A 20,072-nucleotide genomic window follows, 5' to 3' on the forward strand; every position below is an offset into this window, starting at 1 on the left:
ATTGTCAAGGACTCAACGGCGGTTGGTCGCATTTTAACCCCTGCCCGTATTCAGGTCTCAAGTCTCCTCCACGTCATCACTTCCCTAATTTTCAGGCCCAGCTCACAACTCCTATAACACTGCATGCCCCATCCAGGCCTCATCCAGGCCACAACTATTAAATTGCACTATTCACAATTTACCACATATTTTACGCGTGAAATAAAAAAACGTTGAACAATTAAAACACGAAAATTTCATTGTTCAATTGAAAATAAAAAATTACAAACCCTAGAAATTAAAAATTACAAATCCTAGAAATTAAAAATTACAAGTCCTAGAAAAATTAAAATTACAAGTCCTAGAAATGAAAAAAAAAACTACTTCATTGGTGTGCGAAGGTAGATGATTATCTCATGGTGCAACTCGAGCTCGAACTCCGACATTGTTGAGATATCCCTCGATGTCAATTTCGTTAAATGGTCCATCCGCAAGGTACCATTCATATCCGACATAGAGTCAGATATCTTATCCAGAGAATGATTGGGTGGTGGCGGCAGCATAGTGAGGTAACTCGTAGCGGCTTTCCCCTTCCCTTTCCTCTTTGCTGATTTAGTTCCCATCGGTTGAGTGCTAAGGGATGAGATGAAGATAGAGGTGTCAAGTGGGCTGGGCCGGGCCGGGCCGGGCCAGTTCCGGGCCCGGTGAGGCCCGGATGACATTTTGGCCCAGCCCAGGCCAGGCCCATGTCTGGAACGAGTTGGGCCGAGCCTGGGTTTTGGTTTGTATATTGAGCCCAGCCCAACCCAAGCCCAATTAGCAAGTGGGCTGGGCTGGGCTGGGCCTAGTTTACATATTTTTATAATCAAGGAGATGATATTATATGTAAATGAAAAACAAATGATAATGTTCCTAATTCATATAAAAAAAATTATAAATTCATAAAACTTAGCTAAATTATACCTTGTAAGCTAAATATACCGTGTTAGATAATCTAAAACTAATTATTATACACATATGCGGAACTGTTTTTGATGAGACAAATCAATTAACAATTAATCTCTATAATCATGGAAATCACAATTAATTTATAATCACGGAAATCACAATTAATTTAATTCTATGAATAGGATCCACTAATCACTATAATTATGGATATCAAATTTGTTATTTATTGTAATTTAGGTTTAGTAAATGAATGCATCAATTTATTAAAATTGCCAAGATATAATTAATCAAGGATCTTAAGATATACTCCCTCCGTCCCTCATTAGAAGTCAGACTTCCATTTTTGCACTCATTTTATAAAAATGATAATAAATAGTTAAAGTGGAGAAATGGTAAAGTAAGAGAGAGAAAACTTTTATCTATATTATTCTCTCTCTTACTTTACCATTTCTTCACTTTAACTATTTATTATCATTTTTATAAAATGAGTGCAGAAACGGAAGTGTGACTCTTAATGGGAGACGGAGGGAGTAACCTCTATTCAACAATATCTAATCTTCATAATTTATGTACACATATATATAAGGCAGACGCTATCATTATGCAAAATTATGATTAAATCTAAAATAACAATTATTTTGGAAAGAGAACCATTAGTTAACAACTAATTTTTATAATTATGGAAATAAAATTTGCAATAAGTCTTGATTTAGGTTAATTAATTGAATTTATCAATTATTCCAAATTACTCGATGGGAAGTACTATTTTATGTTTTTATACTTATATCTATCTTATAGATATTTTCATATATTATTTTTGAATTCATAAAATATATACTAAGTGTATGCAAATGGGATAGATTTAATATTAATTACATAAGGGAATTGTACTGGGCCGGGCCTGGGCTGGGGCCGGGCTTCAGGTGGTCCTGGGCTCGGGCCGGTCCTGGGTTTAGAAAACAGCCCAATTGGAGCCCGATTAAACCACTAAGCCCAGCCCAGGCCTGCTCTATTTCACTAACGGGTCGGGCCTGGGTCAGCCCAAAACTGGGCTGGGTCGGCCCGATCCACTTGACATCTCTAGATGAAGACGTCGTCGTCAGTCACGTTGAGGTCGATTGCCGGACCTGCTTCGCTTGAAGAGTAGTTTCCGGTGGCGGAAACTTTGGTTCTCTTCGGCATCCCACTTCCCGCCGCTTCTGCCCTGCCGGTGTACTTCGAGCTCTTGTGGATAAGCTTCCAAACGTCGTAGTACTTGAAGTTCTTCTCCCGTCAGAGTAAAGCTCCTCGTTAGCTTTCGCCACAAGGTCCATTTCGTTGTGATCGCTCGGCCACATCCAGACTACGTTAGTCCACTTGCCATTCCACTTCGTCATCTCCCTCTGAACTCGACCCCAATGCTTCCGTAGCTTCACGTAGCTACGCTCGAACGTCCCTCTTGGTCGACCAGCGTTGTATTTCCGGGCAATCTGCTCCCAGAACACTTTGTCGCTCTGCTGGTTGCCGATGACAGGATCCTCAGAGACGTTGACTAAGTTCCTGGCCAGCCACAAGGTCTCCTCCGGGCTATATTTCTTCGGCCCCTCATCATCAACTACCACAACCTTGCCCCTACCTGCGACAGGCTCCATATCAATGATATCGAACTCATCAGTGCTAACTGGTGATGACAAGTCCATGGGGCCGGTGGTGGACGCCACCCTCGGACTAGGCGCAACATTTCCGTGGGGTGATGCCAATAGGTACCAGTTGTTGGCGTTGACGAACTCGTTCAAATCTCATTTTTCGTTGTTAAACCAATCCATACGAACAACAAATGTTGAAATAATTTAGAGGATAGAAATGAGAAATTGGTGGAAGAATGTTGATGAAATGGGATATATATAAGCCAACAAATAAAAAAAAGTACGGGGTTCGGGTCCGGCCCGAAGGCCTTCCAACGTCGGTCCGGGACGCAAGGGGGCACAGCCCGCCTGGCTCCAATGCTGTGCCAGGCAACAACAGGGCGCGGCCCAGAGCGCAATTCTCCATGCTCCAATGCGCTGGGCTGCGGGCCGTGACCAGGTGCGGTCCAGTTCACAGTGTTAGGATGCTTTAATAGAGAGTCAACTAAGAGAGAGTATGTGTAGGTGATGACATGACAGATATTGAGTCTCAAAGAGAGAGTGAAGGAAAGAGACATACTAGAGAATGAAGATGACTTTGAGAGAGAAACTCTACCTAATTTAGTACTCCCTATGTCCCTATGTAGTTGAGTCGTATTCCTTTTTTGGTTGTCACACTATAGCTGAGTCATCCTATTTTGGCAAAAAGCACCAACTTTTCTTCTCTCTTAGACCATCCACAATGGGGCGGAGGATAGCCCGGACGATACATACTCTGCCATATAGTCTGCCACCGCAGCACCACAGAGGATGCCACTTTAATCCTCCGCGCCTTATGCATCCTCTGCGGACGATGCACCATTTTTTGCATCCTTCGGCTTATCCTCCGCCCCATTGCGGGGGAGGCGGAGGATAGTCCGGACGATGCACACATTTTTTATTTTTTTTATTTTCTTCTATATATATCATCATTTTTTCACTTCATTTCACATCTTTCACTCCACTCTCTTCCCCATCTCAATTTCTCTCTAAATTCAATAATGAATTCCGACGATTTTCATATTTGCAAGCATAAAATATAAAAAATAAAAATTAAATACTGGCAATAGGATATGCCTTTAATTTGTGGTGTTTTTATATATTTATTCTTGCTAATTGATATATTTGCAAACATAAAAAATAAAAAACAAATACAAAATAAGAGTTAAAATTATAGGGCGGGCTATAGTCCGCTCCATTGCAGGTAGAATGGTAGGAGGATAGAATGATGATGTGGCGGAGCATAGAGCGAGGTTTAGTCTGGGCTATCCTCCGTCCCATTGTGGATGCCTTATTTTATTCTCTCTTCATCTCTCTAGCTTTTTCCTTTTATACTTTATTCTCCATTCGCTTAACTCACTTTTAATATAATTTCTTAGCGATCGGATTAGCAGATACTCAATATATTTTATATTCTATAACTTAATCTATCTCAGGTCTGATTCCGTAAAATCGAATGTTTGGAATCTAATACTGACGTAAGGTACAAAGTAAAGAGTGAGACATAGGGAAGTATGGTGCAAAGTAAAGAGTGAGACAATACATTAAACTAGGAAATGGACAGCCGTATTTGATGTTGACCCCTAATGGACATCCCTATTGAATATTATTGACTCTTATTTTGATTTATAAGGGTGTCTCCAACGGTGCCCTTCCCACTCGCCCGTCGGCGACGTCCGACCGGACGGGCGCCGTAGGGAGCGGGAAGGGCGCCCACGCCCGTCCCGAGTGCCCCTGCGAAGGCCTCGCCCCTCCCGTCGACGTCCGACCGGACGTCCGCCACTGTGGCGAAGGTCGGACGTCCGACATTTTAATTTTTTTTATTTTTAATTTTTTTAAAATAATAAACTTTATAAATAGGGCTCCCCCAAATTCATTTCATTCACACCACTTGTGTTGACAAGTTTCTCTCTCTCTACAAATTTCATTTCTACTACAATGGAGTACAATAGAAACTCCCCCACCACCAGCGGAGGGAACACACCCTCGATTCCCATCGGATCGGAGGAAAATTTTGCGGGGATGAATCCCCAGATGGTGGGGATGGGCGATATGCCGGCGATGACTCCCCAAATGTTCTACAATATGTACACTTGGATGAGTCAAATGGGTTAGATGATGCCGGGGGCAGCGGGTATGCCGGCAAATATGTCGGGGATGGGTGGGATTGCGGGGATGGGCGGTATGCCGCCAAATATGGCGGGGATGGGTGGGACTATGCCAGGGGCAGCGGGGATGGGCGGTATGCCGCCAAATATGGCGGGGATGGGTGGGACTATGCCAGGGGCAGCGGGGATGGGATGTATGCCGCCAAATATGTCGGTGAGTGGGTCGATGCAGCACAGGAGCCCGAGGACGCCTAGGGAATCTGTCTATCGGCCATATATAGATTTGTTGGCCGATGACTCCCCTTCTTCTGTTCCGGAGACTCAGTACACCGGCATCGAGACTTTCTCTTTTGAGGATCTGGGGCTATCGCCGATCCGTAAGACTCCCCAGGAGGCGGGGCCTGCAAGGGGCAGGAGAAAAAGCAAGGCCACGACCAGAAGCGGGGGTAGGGGCAAGGGCAAAGTCCCGAGCTCTTCCTCACACACGGGGATGGGTGAGGAGGAGGGTGCGGATTGTTGGGGATAATCGCAGCGGAAAATGCAAAACAAATAAATCCACATAAGAATCTATTTAGGTGATTATATGGGTCGATTCAATTTCATGCTTGAACATGTAGAGACATATTATTGCACAATTAATCACATAATTTAATTTAAATTATGTTGTTGAATACTTACAACAATGATTCTCCAAAGAATCGAAGTGGCTTGCTACTTCTCCACGTGTAGATCTTGAAACTTGATTGTGAATGCAAGACCAAAGATCTTCTAACCTATGACCCTTAACTCTATAGATCTAAATTCCTTGTGGGAGGAATCTCTTAGAAATTATAAGAATCTTGAAGGAGAAGACAAGAAAGCCAAGTGTGGAGGCTAGGGTGTGTGATAACATGTGTGTCTCCTCCTTACATTCTTATTTATAGAGTTTATGATGGGCTAGGTTAGGGATCTATGGGGCTTGGATTGGGCCTCTCCCATTGGACCTTCTTTACTAATTAAATTATAACCCATAATTTAATATAAGGCCAATGGAATATTTCTTGTGCCACTATAGAAGTAATATTGACCGCCCATCCAATCCGTGATTACAAGCAATCCGGGTTAACCTCTTTAATATATTATTTCCCGTGTCTAAGACTTTCTATATCCATTAATTAATTTGTAGTCTGCTATAGACTTTAAATTAATTAATATCTTTATTTCCAAGAGTTTGTCTAGTACGAGATGTATATTAAAAATATACTTTTCCTTTTCTATTTATTCTTGGATTAAATCCAAACCGGCCGGGTTTCCGAATAATAGAACTTCTCTCGAACACCTCTTGGGGATATAGTCAAACCGCGCAGGCACACGATTCAATGTAATAATAAAACTGACACCATTCTAGTTATTAATTACTACTACCCAAGATATCAGGAATATTGGGTTACGAAAAACCCGCACCTATTGATAAGTCAAAGCAGCGTATGATTAAATAACGCGTGTCCTATATTATTACAAAGATTAGGAAATATTAAATCTCCAAGACATCGTCTTACAGTAGATAGCAACAAAGACGTGTCTATACTTTAGATCCATTCAATGTTATACCACACCAGTGTCACTAGTCATTCTCAAGGTAAAGACGACTTTCGGATGGACACTGCAACCTTTCACTATAGGTAGCCAAAGCCTATCTAGGTTGTGAAAAAGTTTTACTTCTACAAGGTACCGGTTGGGCCACCTATTGTGATGACCTGTTCCACGACCCAACCTTCAATGTAGAAGACTTAGACTGATTTTACTTTCCGGCGTTTTAATTATATAATTTAATATATAATTAAATACGGTCAATACCCATTAAAGTAAAATACACAGTGTGAAGAAAACATTTATTATTCTCATTAAATGAAGAGTGTTTACAATATACAAGCAATTTATCAAATTCAAAAACTCGAAAAATGCTTTTTAGTATATATGTTCCAACACGGATGAGATTGGGAGGAGGACGATCTGGACCGTGTGGAAAAATGCCGCGCTTGCGAAGGCATGGATCGGTGTTGTAGAGGATCCCTACGTCGGAGCGAACCAGTATGTTGACCGAATGTGGCATCGCATCAGTGCCGCCTACTGCGCCAATAAACCGCCTGGGGCGAAGCCTCGCATCCCCGAGCAATGCCGGAAACAGTGGCTCCGGTTGAGGCCTAAGCTCAGTTGTTTTGCCGCCCTCTACCAAAACAACATGCGCATGGTAAGCAGCGGCATGTCTGAGGATGATGTGCGGAGACAAACCTTCTCTCAGTACCCCAGCAAAGAGTTGGGGACCAAAGAGTTTGACCAGTGGGAGGCCTTTCTCGTGGTCAAGGATTCGCAAAAGTTTGCGATTGGTGTCGAATCGGGCTGGAAGCGGACGAAGATCAACTCTTCCGGTGAGTACAGCAGCAGTGCTGGTTCGCACGAGCTCCCCGAAGCCGAGGAAGTGGCCCCGCTACCACGAACAGACTCTCGCCGTCGTCGTCGCCCGATGGGGCAACAGGCTGCGCAACGGATGGCGAGGGGAAGCGGCAGCGGCAGCGGGTCCTACGAGGTCGAATCGGAGGTCCCAGGAGGAGAAGAGGACGACAGCCTCGCCCGCGCGCAGCAAACGAAGACCCTGATGCAGATCACTTTGAAGTGGTATAACACGCACGATCCAGTCTTGAGAAGGCTGTGCAAGGAGATGGTCGACCAATGTCGGCGCGATTTAAGGATTCCACCCATTGATGATGATGGCGTCGAGATCGGGGGCGGAGACGTCGGAGGTGGCAGCGGCACGGGCGACGGGGACGAGGAGGAGGAGTGAGAGCCGAGGGTATTATGTAATTTTATTTTTAAACTATGTTTTTTTTTAAAAATTATGTAATTTTTTTTAATTATGTAATTTTGTTTGTTAATGTAATTTTCGTATTTCCCGTTCGTATTCGTGTCGAATTTTATTTTCGTGAATTTAAATTTTAATTGTGAATTAATTTAATTGTGGGAAGGGCTAGTGGGGGGGGGAGAGTGGGAAGGGCTAGTGCAGTGGGAAGAGCTAGTGATGTGGCAGTGGAATGGGAAGGGCTAGTGCTGACGTGGCATGGGAAGGGCTAATGGGAGGGGCGAGTGGGAGGGGCGCCACCGGAGACACCCTAAATGGATCTAATCAAATAAACCTTTTAATTATTTTCATCACTTATTTTCCATCTTTTATTTATTTTTCTAATTGCCACATCAAATTTCACTAAGAAAATAAAATGAAGTACTTATATTAATGTCAGTATTTTCATTTAAATTTTATATTTTTTAAAAGTTTAAGAGAAGGAGAAAGAGAGTAAAAGATATTTGATATAAAGTGATTGAAAAAGTGAAGTCATGCTCTTAAATTATACTGTAAGAAAATATTAAATTCTATGCGAGAGAAAAATAGAGAAAATATCATGCTTCATATGTCCGCCATTAGAAGTCTAATTTGAGTTCGACTCAGGTTTTAATAAATAGTATAAAAAAAAGTGGTTGAGAAAAGATATTGGAATGCGAGACCTATTTTTATACTCCTTCTGCCCACAAAAAATAGAGCAATTGGTGTATGACACGTGTTTTAATGTATAATTGGTAAAGTAAGAAAGAAGGAAAAAAAGTAAGAGAGGATGAGAAAAAGTAAGTGAGAAGTAGTGTTGGTGGAATGATGTGTAGGGTTATTATTTGTTGAAAACTTTCCACAAATGAATATGCTCTATTTTTTGTGGACGGAGGGAGTATAACAGAATGTGAGTATAATGAATTAGCGGAAAATAAGACGTACCTACAATTTATTAACAATTGGGAACTAGGATTCAAAATGGCAAATAGGACTAAAATGATGAACCGATATTCTTAACGGATGGAGGGAGTACTCAGTACCCAAGTATCTCATTTTTATAAATGGATAAAATTGCCCTCCAGCTGCAAAATTGCTTTAGGGATATTTTCATCCAAAATTTGCTATAAATAGTAAAAAAAGACCTAGTATGATTAAGACTGAAATCCAGGAATATGAGAATATATTTTTAAAACTAGAGACTAAATGTGTAGTTCATTTATTTTTTTAATTAGCACGCTTTTGGGGTGAGTGAAAATTTTAGTCAGTTGAATTTGTGCAATAATTTATTTTTTGACTTTTTAAGCTTAAATGTTCCGAAAATTGTCCAGTACACGACAACTAATTAACGACAATTATGTCAACTCAAGATTTGATTGTGATTAAAAAATCTGTGTTTCCTGTAATGGCGTGTTTAATTAGATAAACATAAATAGGTTGAATTATGATTGGTGCAGCTGCAGCGATTCATATTCTCTGTGTCTACATATTTACTTCCTTTACTCTACATTTCTCTAGGTCTTTTTTTTTGAAAATCAGAGCGAGGGAGTTTTGGTAGAAGAAACAGAATGGAGGTCACCAGAAGAAAAAGAACTAGAGGCCAGTGGGATTGTTACTGGGAACAGGTGTACGCCGACCTGAAACAAAAGCAGAAGAAGAATGATGCTGCTGCTGCTTTTCAAACCTTGAATTCCGATGATATGGAGCAGAATCATGGTGTTGAAACGTTGATTCCCGACGATATGAAGCAGAATCATGGTGTTGAGACGTTGATTAGCGATGATATGGAGCAGAATCGTGGTGTTGAAACGTTGAATGCCGATTCTGAAGAGGTTTTGATTGCATCGGATTTGGAGCAGAATGATGGTGTTGAAGCGTTTGACAAGAATGATGGTATGAATGTGGATGATGACGATGATGTTAACAACAGTGGCGAACATGATGTGGAAGATTCAGATGAGCCTGCCTCTAAATCTGAGGAGGAAGATGATGATTGTAAAGGAGGCGAGTCTTTGGTTTCTGAATCATTAGATGATGAGTATAGTGTTGCTGAAAACACTAGGAGGAATAAGCATCGCAGAAAAGAGAGTCCTACAAAGCAAGTAAATGTTATCGTTATTGATGACGACGATGACGATGACAATGATGTTAGCAACAGTGGCGAAGATGGTGTGGAAGATTCAGATGTTTCTGTGGAGGATTCAGATGAGGCTGCCTCTGAAGATGATGACTATAAAGGAGGCGAGTCTTCGGTTTCTGAATCATCAGATGATCAATATGCTGTTGCTGAAAGCACTAGGAAGAGAGAGCATCTCAGAAAAGAGAGTCCTGCAAAGCAAGTAAATGTTCTTGTTACTGACGATGACGATGATGTTAGCAACAGTGGCGAAGATGGTGTGGAAGATTCAGATGTTTCTGTGGAGGTATCAGATGGGCCTGCCTGTGAATGTGAGGAAGATAATGACTATAAAGGAGGCGAGTCTTCGGTTTCTGAATCATCAGATGATGAGTATGCTGTTGCTGAAAACACTTTGAAGAGAGAGCATCTCACAAAAGAGAGTCCTACAAAGCTGGTAACGGTTATTGTTGATGACAATGATGATGGTGGCGATGATGATGATGAAGATGATCAAAGTGATCAAACCAGTGAAACAAGGTCTCATGAGCACAACACAATTTCTGAAGTATTCACCGGAAATTTCAGTGAGAGGTCTGTCAGGTTAAGGGAGAGGACAGTAATTGTGAATATGGAGAAGGAGACAGAGACAGACAAAGAGATGCTTAAGGAGAAGGATACAGTGAAGAAGGTAAAATTTGGCAAGAAAAAGTCTCATTCTGCAAAAGATCTCAACCTTACCAAGATTTTGGAGTCCATCCATGCAGTTAAGGATAAACAATGTAACATCGATGACAAGCCTGTGCATGTGCCTGAAAATGCCCTTCCATTAAGGTTCAGATTTGAGGATGAGGTGGTGCTCCCCCAACAGAAATCGGAACATGATAAGTTCATGGATGAACTTTTTCATGATCTAGAGTTAGGATTGCGACAAACTGAAATGGTAAGCGTAATGCCTTTCACCTTCAAGTTGTTTCTATTCGAATAAGTTTTTAATCTTCTTTGTTATCCTTTCTCAGGCTGAGAATGATGAGCTTAAGACCACTGTGGATATGGATGAAAGTTGTTGCTACCAAGGGAAGCATGAAGCTATTCTTGATGAACAGATAGGGCTCATTTGCAAATACTGTGATACTCTGATTATGGGCATAAAACATGTCTTACCATCTTTTGTAAGTGATCTCCACTTCTTGTATTAGGGTGTTTTTTCGTTTCATTTTGTTAAATGTGGGCGTTTCTTTGTGGCTACCTATTTTAGGGACTATCTTGTGCAGCTAAATCTAATAAAATAGTTGTTTGTGATGATGGTCATAATTAGGGAATTATGGTGCACTTTGTGTGATGATTTTTAGATATGGAAGATGTTTGATGGTTTAAAAATGATAGATACTGTGTTTCAGCTTCGTCTCCATGGGGCAGGGATGGCATTGTCCTTTATATTGTCATCTCGATCGTTGTTGTGGTTTGCTCCATCTCATGTGCACTGTCTTAATACATGCTGCTCTTTCTATGATGCCATGATTTGTTATGTTATCATCGTCTTATGTTGCTATGCTGTGCTCCTCGTCTCATGCAGCATGTACCAACTTGGGAGAGGCGAGACAGGAGGTATTACCACGATGAGTTCCAAAGCTCCTACTTAAGCGAGATTCAATTCGGGGGCCCTGGTTCCAGTACCCCTGGTTCGACAAGTTGTATGAAAGGAACAGTATGGGATTTAATCCCTGGTGTTAAGGAAGAACTGTACCCTCATCAGCGGGAGGGCTTCGAGTTCATGTGGAGAAACATTGCAGGTGGCACCATAATCGATAACCTGAAGCAGACTCCTGCTGATGATGGTAGGGGGTGCATAATCTCACATGCCCCTGGCACTGGCAAGACGCGTCTCACCATAGTGTTACTGCAGTCATTTCTGAAGCTGTATCCCGCTTGCAGCCCCTTGATCATAGCTCCTAAAGGGATGCTTCTGACATGGGAGGCTGAGTTCAAAAAATGGAACTTCAACGTTGCGTTTCACAATCTAAATAAGAAAGAGCTATCTGGGGAAGAAAAGGCAGTTGCTACTGAGCTTCTTGGGGAAGATGGGAGTGGAGTCTTGCATCAAGACTGCATTCGCCTTCTGAAATTGTATTCATGGCAGAGAGGAGGTAGCGTCTTAGGAGTCAGCTACCAACTGTTTGAGAAGCTCGCAGGAGAAAGAGATGGGAGAAGAAAGCAGCATAAGAAAATCGGGGAGTTGCTTCGTGAAAGGCCAGGCCTTTTAGTGCTTGATGAAGGGCATACACCTCGTAATCACAAGAGCCTGATGTGGAAGACCTTGACGAAAGTCTCAACACAGCGACGTATCATCTTGTCAGGCACTCCATTCCAAAACAGTCTCAGGGAGCTATTCAACACTCTTTGCATCGTTGCTCCAAAGTTTGCAAATCAGGACAACAGCGTGCGTGGAGCAAGATGGAAGAAATTGCTCAGTTCATCTGACATAAGTAGCGGCAGCATGCTGAAAATGAGGGATGTGCTCGAACCATACGTTCATGTGTACAAGGGAACCCTGCTAGAGGAAAAGCTTCCCGGACTGAGGCACACACTAGTATTCTTGCACCCAACCAAGTCTCAACAGCCACTGCTAGAAAGAGCTTGCAAAGAGAAATTAATGTTTAACATGGTTAGGATGGTATCCCTAATCTCCATTCATCCTTCAATAAACGCAGTAGCAGAGAGGTACTCCATTAGAAGAGAAGAGATTGCAACGGATATTGACGCTGGGGTGAAGGCAAGGTTTCTTCTGAAGCTAGTACACTTTGCTGATGCACTCGGTGAGAGGGTGCTCATCTTCAGCCAGTTCATAGACTCTCTTGTCTTCATCAAGGAGCAGCTTGAGTCCATTTATTCTTGGAATGAAGGAAGAGAAGTTCTTTACATTGATGGACAGGTTGATGACAAGAAACGCCAAGAATCCATATCATGCTTCAATGATGAAACAAGTGAGGCAAAGGTGCTTCTTGCATCCGAGAGAGCTTGCTCAGAGGGAATAAATCTGACAGGGGCTTCAAGAGTTGTGCTGCTAGATACCGTGTGGAATCCATCAGTGGAGAAGCAAGCAATCAGCCGGGCTTACCGGCTTGGACAGAAGAGAGTCGTGCATGTATATCGCCTATTTACATCTGGCATTGAGGTCAGACAATATGCACAGCAGAATCTCAAAAAGCGCATATCACGGTGGATATTCTCTCCCGGTGAAGAACGTAGTGCAAATTCACGAGCCGTCTCAGAGGACAAGGTTTTGGAAGCCATGCGTAATCTTGAAAATTTCAATCAGATATTTGAGAGGATTATTTGCCAACCAAAGGAATCCGACCTCATCCAAACATTCGGACTGGAAGGGCAGAGGTAGAAGATGGTTCGTGCCACGTTGCTTATCATTATCAATGCAAATTTTTTGGTGAAGTTGGATATAATAGTGTTTCTGTTGAGATATGAAATACTCCGTTAAGCATGGTTCAGTATATTTTGTATGGATCTGTTTGCTACTTTTGCCATTTATATGTGGTGATTTAGTCTTTATATGTTGTTGCTGGTTGTGAGAGTGATCTCACTACTCAGTACTCACTACACATATCATTTAGTTGCAAACACACAGATTTTGCTAGTTCAATTAGCTCTCAATGATTTACTTATACCTTCCACCGATATTTTCTACTTATATCCAAAAAGAAACTTTAATTGGCACCCTCAAGATTCTGGATTCTTCTGCATGCGTAATGATCCATCACCCATTTCCGCTGTCATTTTCCTCTTATCTATATTTGATGTGATGCAAAGTTGATAGGATTGCTGGGATTGACAGGGGGCTATAACATTGACGAGTAGGAGCAGCCCTACCTCATTATCGTCATTAAGAGTAAATTATAGAGAGTGATTATTTTTGAAAATGTGACAATTAAAATGGGATATTTCCAAAGAAAGTAATTTGAGTGGGACGTGTAATTATTTATTTTTGGAGTAATGCTTTCTAAACTTATAAACAATTTGGCAGAAATTTGGTGTTTTCTACAAATTTTGAACTTGATCACTGTTATCAATATCATAGTAAAATTTTCCACTGAGTTCATTTTTTCCCTAAATTAAATTCGGTATGACGCATCGAATTATGTAGGTGAACAAACCGGTCAATATGAGAAACATTGTGGCTTTTAAAAGGTGAACAGCAATATTTTATGCATTACTTGAAGTCAAAATAATTCTCAAATTTCACTGAGATTTCAAATCATGTAAAAATTTACTGCACTACATATATTCATGATTTTTGCGTATTAAATTTTGTGTGTTTTTATTGTAAATGTCAATTAAATATGTTGTCGTTGTAGGAGTTTGTTATCCACAAAAGGTGAGTCAAGACAATTGCGAAAACAAATATTTTGAACCAAGGTAAGAAAAAGAACAAGTCTGTCACTTGAAAACAAATACTATTGTTATTGTTTGTCCGAAAATAATAATCATCCAAGGACAGTTGAACATGAAAAAGACAATCAAGCAAGCATTTCCCGCAGTTAAAAAAACGAATCACTCAATGTGAACACATACCAAAACTTGTAACTTGAGTAGTTTTTACGCCGCCGAATAAGAGTGGCAGTTTTATACATTCTCAACTCTTGTAGCCTCGATCATCCAACGATGAAAGAAACACTTTTTTTCAATTGGCAAAAGGGAAAAAAATGAGAAAACTGTGTATCGATTGCTGTTGTTAGCTAACGCATCTCTTACAGAAATGTCAATAGCATGTGAAAGTGTAAAGAAAGGCATTAGTTCACAGTCCTCCGTCGATGACAACATCGACTTCGGAGAGTGAGCTTATTTCCATTGAACTCGGTGTCCAAACACATAAATATCACATATTGATGGGATCAGGCTGCACGGCTTTCTGGACTATTCCGGTTTGCTCTTTCGTGTGGACTTGGTAAAATCCGGTGGCAGTGGCAGCGGACGGAGCACGTCCTACGTACTTGATGTCATCCACATTACCTCTGCTCACAGATTTCATTGTAGTGCCAAGACGAGGTGCTATGTAGCTGTATGCTCCCATGTTCATTGGCTCTTCCTGGCACCAGACAACTTCGGCATCTGAAAGAATCGCAATTGGTCCGATGATTTAGTTAAGATGAGATAATAGGTAACTATTTAACAGGCAAATAACAATATAGAATTTAACATGAATGAAAATCATGTTTGAGACATACTTGGATATCTCTTCAGCTCACGTTGGACGAGGTCATATGGGAAGGGGCAAAGCTGCTCCACCCTACAGATTGCGACGTCCTTTGCACCAACCTTTTTCCTCTCTTCGTCAAGCTCATAGTAGATCTGCAAATAAGGGTAATATTTCGAATTACGAACGACACACAACAAAATGAATAAAAAGGGAGACACAAGTAACAGGCATTAATTGACCAGCCAGTGATGAGTAACACAACAAGGAGTACAACTTTTCACACCTTTCCGGAGCAAAGAACCAAACGTCTAATGCCCTCCTCAAGATCCGAGTGATCACTTTGGTCCTTGATTAGGCGTTTAAATCTGGTTCCTTGCTTGTCAAAACCTGAGTGGCCTTGAACATCATCAAACTCTGACAAATTAGATTTGCAGTCCTTGTGACGTAGCAAGTTCTTTGGCGACATCACAATGAGAGGTTTACGGAATTCTCTATGTATCTGAAATCGCAAAGAATATAGAACGAGAGTTCATAATTTCCCTAATTTTGCATATCTTTAGTCAAATCTGCTTACTTGCCGCCGCAGAACGTGGAAATAGTTTGCAGGTGTAGTCACATTCACCACCTGCCAGTTGCATTCCTGAATCTGTTTCCTGAGGGTTGATTCCATCTCAGGTATGACAAAGGGATGATCATCACTCATCTGCAATATAACATAAAAAGGATTACATCCCAGGAAAAAAATACACAGGATATATATCTGGAATATTAAGCCTATACTTGTTACCAATGTCAAATACATGAAAGTGATAGCCATGTCATGTCTGAAGTTGACACAGGGGGGACATGTCAGAAAGAAAAATGGACATATGTAACATAGCTAACTAATGATTCCTCATTTTCATCAATAAGTTTAGGTCCTTGCTACACATTCACTAATGACTTATAGATATTCTCCACTACACATGGAAAGGAACAAACTAAAACAGACAAATGGCCTGCATACATGGTTGGTTTTCTGATACAAGCTAAACTCTAATGAAAGAAGCAGCGTTATGATGAAGAAAAAGAGCATTACCTGAAGGAAGCGTTCTAATCGAGCACTTGAGTGTTCTGGACCTTGCCCATCATACCCATGAGGTAGAAGGACAACTAATCCTGTTTGACGCAGCCATTTGGCTTCTCCACTGCTCACAAATTGGTCAAACATCACCTGGGCGCCATTGGAAAAATCACCAAACTGGGCTTCCCATAGTACCAGAGAATTTGGATTTTCCATTGAATAGCCTAATTCAAACCCCAAAACTCCAAACTCGGAAAGAGAGCTGGACAAGACCAATTATCACATAACTAGTCAGAAAGGGACTAGAAAAATTTAAAGTTCTGTAAGTAAGTGCCAAGAACAAGGATGTAATCCATCTTAAGTAATGCTAGTTCAAAGGTGTAATAATGAAAATCGAAGCATCTAACAAATTTGCATGGTACAACAGATAAGCTAATTAAATGTCATACATGAGGAATAAATCCATCCTTGCCCCAGCACACACAAAACTTCAAAGAAACTTGTAGGTTGTAACAATATTGCTAATATAGGAATAACAAAGACAACTCTAGGGAAGATAGTGCCAAGAGAACCCAAATGCACTCAGAGCAATCCTAGTCCCAAAAAAAAATGCAAAACAAAGATTTAATTCTGTAATTTGTATGGTCTTTAAATGCTTGGGATTATTAAACAAGACTACGATTTATTAGAAGTCCACTAAGCACAAAGCTTAAACAGTACAACCAAGAAAATAAAGGTAGCTTTTACTTGTATGAACTGATATAGAAAGCAAACGTAATAACTGAAAATACCTGTTGCTCACAGTAAACATCTCTTCATGTTGGTTCATCATAACATGATCTAGAGGGCAGTATTTTTCCCCTGTTTCCTGATCATGAACAACAGAATGCCTATGGCTAAAAGTACCTCGCTCGACATCCTGCCCACTCAACCTAACATGATTTCCCTCCACAAGCAATGTTGCAAATGCAAGGGCTTCACCAACTGCCCAGTCAATGCCCTCTCCTGTCTCAATCATTTTTGCACGATCTTCAAAAATCCTTTTAACTGCTCTATGGGGTTTGAAATTTTCTGGAAGGGTGGTGATAGCCTCGCCAACATTCTTCAAAATCTCTGGTTTGACCCTGAAAACAGAAACAGCTTAGTGCCTCATACATCATTTGATAGTGTCAGTGAAGGCAATACCCAGTGTTGCGAATGCGTGAAAGCTGTTCAGGAGACTTGAACCCAGTCCAGTACGCTGAAAGCCAGTCCCTTCTTTGAGGTACATAGTCTTTGCTGGAAATAAATTCTTCATTCAGAATTGATGCGACTTTGTTATTTATCCGATCAACATCTTCTTTTTTAACCTCGCCAGATCCCAGAAGCTTCTTTTGGTAAATTTCAAGTGCTGAAGGATGATTCCTTATAACCTAAAATCATTCAGAAAATAGAGGCTTTCATAAGTTCCATGAAAAGAAAATATTTAAAGTGAACGTCTGGCACGATAATTGCAGTACCAAACTTTAACCAAAGTGAACTGGTAAAAAAATATCATTGTTAACGTTATATACTCCGTATAAAAAAATGAAATATATTGAATACCTTGTACATTTTAGGTTGAGTAAAGGATGGCTCATCAATTTCATTGTGCCCAAATCGACGGTAGCATACAATATCAACTACAACATCAGTGTGAAATTTCTGACGCCACTCAGCAGCAAGTTCACAGGCATGAACAACGGCTTCCACATCATCACCGTTGACATGAAAAATAGGAGTGCTAAGAGCTTTGGCAACGTCCGTGCAGTATTGAGAGGATCTTCCTGATCTTGGGTCAGTAGTGAAAGCCACTTGATTGTTCACTACAATGTGAATGGTCCCACCAGTAGTGTAATTTGGAAGAGCACTAAGATGCAAGGTCTCGTAGACAACCCCTTGTCCAGCAAAGCTTCCGTCACCATGAATCAAAATACCCATGTTTTTTGTTCTGTCGACATCATCAGAGAAATATTGTTTGGCCCTAGTCTTTCCAACCACAACAGGGTCCACTGCTTCCAAGTGGCTAGGATTTGCAACTAATGACAAGTGAATTCTCTTACCACCCCTTGTCGGGCGATCATAAGAAGTTCCAAGATGATATTTGACATCACCAGTCCCAGTGTATAGTCCAACTTCATCCACAGGCTTTATACCACTACTAAACTCGCTGAAGATCTGCCGCAGAGGTTTTCGAACAACATTACCCAGAACATTTAATCTTCCTCTATGCGACATTCCAATCACAATGCTCTCCACTCCAAGATCTGCTGACCTATCAAACATTTCCTTCATACCAGGAATCAATGTCTCACAACCTTCAAGCCCAAACCTTTTTGCTGCAGTCCACTTGGCAGCCAAAAAGTTCTCAAATTGGGTACTCCAGATGAGCCTGTCAAGGATCACCTCACGTCGTTGTCGATTATATTGTGTAGGCGTAGGAGTCTCAATTTTGTCTCTCAACCAATTACACTTTTCACGATCAGCAATATGCATGTACTCGTAGCCTATACTTCCACAATAAGCTTGTTCTAGTCTTTTCAATATCGCCCTTAAGGTTTGCACGGGGCGGTTCTCCGACAAAAACCCTGCCATTCTCCATACACCAATGAAGAACTCTCTGTCAAGATCAGCTTCTGTAAAACCATAAAGTGCTGGATCTAGATCATCAGGAATCGATCTCTCTTCCAAACCCAATGGATCTATCTTGGCTTTCAGGTGACCATAAACCTGGTAAGCTCTCACTAGCAACAACAGCCGCATACTCTCTTGAATTGTTTGGCCAGAAAGGCCAGGAGATGTCGCGGCCTGGCCGACAAAGTTTCTGAAAAAATTGTCCCATGATTCATCGACGCTATTGGGATCTTGCTCCCAGGCTCTCTGTAACTCCTCAAGATAAACACTACTCGTTCCATCTAGAAAGCTGTCACTCAATCTGGAGAGAGGCACCGGGCGAGGAACAGGCGCAGATTGAGCCTTTGATCTGAAAACAGTAGCATGGAAATATCGACTCCGTTCAGGAGCCCCTGCTCGAGCTACATAAGAACCAGTTTGAGATAAAGTCCTTCTAACAGCAAGCCTTGCCACATTAGTGCCCGCCCGAAGCCACGTCATAGCTATCACAAAATCTAGTTAACCACAACCACTATTGTACTGCAATATTATGAAGCTATTCCAACCAAATCAAGCGCTATGCACAGTCATTCTATCTCCGAAACATCCTAATCCAACAAAAAAGAGACAACCATTAATGCACCTCACCACATCATCATTCATTGGCAGAGTACTAATAGATGGCAAGCGTCATTCAACTTAAAGCAATAGATAAACGCGATCGATTCGATCATACATACTACTACTTTGCATAAATTTCAAAAATGAAGATCATTACACGCAATCGGCAGAACAGATCGAGTCATTGCGAAGAAATATTGAAACTAATCGCTAGGAACAGGTGGCGCAGCGATTTCATGCAGCATAGCAATATTCACATTAAAAAATTCAAATAAATACTTTTCCAAAATACTAATAGCAATAACGTGTCTGGTACAGATTTAATACCTGAGTAGAAGAGAAAAATGCTCCGGCGAAGACTAAACCCTAATCCGCTGCGATTGCCTGTTTCTTAAGCAGCTCCTTCATTTTTTTCTAAATCCATCTCCATTTTATAGCATTTGTCCTTCAGTTTCGGCGCATTTCTTAATTCGAAGTCAAATGGGAATATTATAGTATTATAAATTGTACTACTAGGTCTAAATATAACGTGTCAGCTTTGAATTTTCTCAATAAAATTTAGATATATCGTTGTTAATAATAATAATAATAATTTAGTAGATTAAAAATCACTTTATTAATTATTATTACGTCGACAAACTAAAAAACAAATTTTGGAGGGAGGCAATGTTTGCAGGGAAAATTCCTCAGACCTAGATCAAAGTTCTAATTGGATTTGGAATTCAAAATTATTTGCCCGAAAATGGTCAAATTGCTTCTTACCCCAATTATTGTTTGCGTATTAATTTTTATTCAATACCTATTTCTGTGTTGCACAAACTTGTGCATATTTTTATAACTTTTAAAATATAATCATATTTGTAAACAAACTTTCCAAAAAAAAAATTATTTCCTCCATCT

The 20,072-nt window shown here is 40.9% G+C and overlaps 2 protein-coding genes across 2 annotated transcripts; one reads left to right on the plus strand and one right to left on the minus strand.

Annotated features, from left to right (window-relative positions):
- The first annotated feature begins 9,043 nt into the window (after positions 1 to 9,043).
- On the plus strand, positions 9,044 to 13,303 carry LOC125220444 (SNF2 domain-containing protein CLASSY 3-like). Its single transcript, XM_089057922.1, has 3 exons — positions 9,044 to 10,591; positions 10,668 to 10,820; positions 11,225 to 13,303. The coding sequence occupies exons 1-3, from the start codon at positions 9,101 to 9,103 to the stop codon at positions 13,040 to 13,042; spliced, it is 3,462 nt and encodes a 1,153-aa protein (XP_088914048.1). The 5' UTR covers positions 9,044 to 9,100; the 3' UTR covers positions 13,043 to 13,303.
- An 895-nt stretch (positions 13,304 to 14,198) lies between these two features.
- On the minus strand, positions 14,199 to 19,642 carry LOC125222013 (uncharacterized). Its single transcript, XM_048124390.2, has 9 exons — positions 19,500 to 19,642; positions 17,505 to 19,159; positions 17,106 to 17,332; positions 16,712 to 17,044; positions 15,936 to 16,182; positions 15,432 to 15,560; positions 15,141 to 15,356; positions 14,886 to 15,009; positions 14,199 to 14,769 (listed from the first exon to the last, which is right to left on the minus strand). Exons 2-9 carry the CDS (start codon positions 19,050 to 19,052, stop codon positions 14,537 to 14,539), a joined length of 3,057 nt encoding a protein of 1,018 aa, XP_047980347.1. The 5' UTR covers positions 19,053 to 19,159; positions 19,500 to 19,642; the 3' UTR covers positions 14,199 to 14,536.
- Between the last annotated feature and the right edge of the window lie 430 nt (positions 19,643 to 20,072).

This window comes from Salvia hispanica, chromosome 1 (genome assembly GCF_029641045.1).
Source record: "Salvia hispanica isolate PSC_SH4W2 chromosome 1, Shi_PSC_v1, whole genome shotgun sequence".
NCBI classification, from domain to species: Eukaryota; Viridiplantae; Streptophyta; class Magnoliopsida; order Lamiales; family Lamiaceae; genus Salvia; species Salvia hispanica.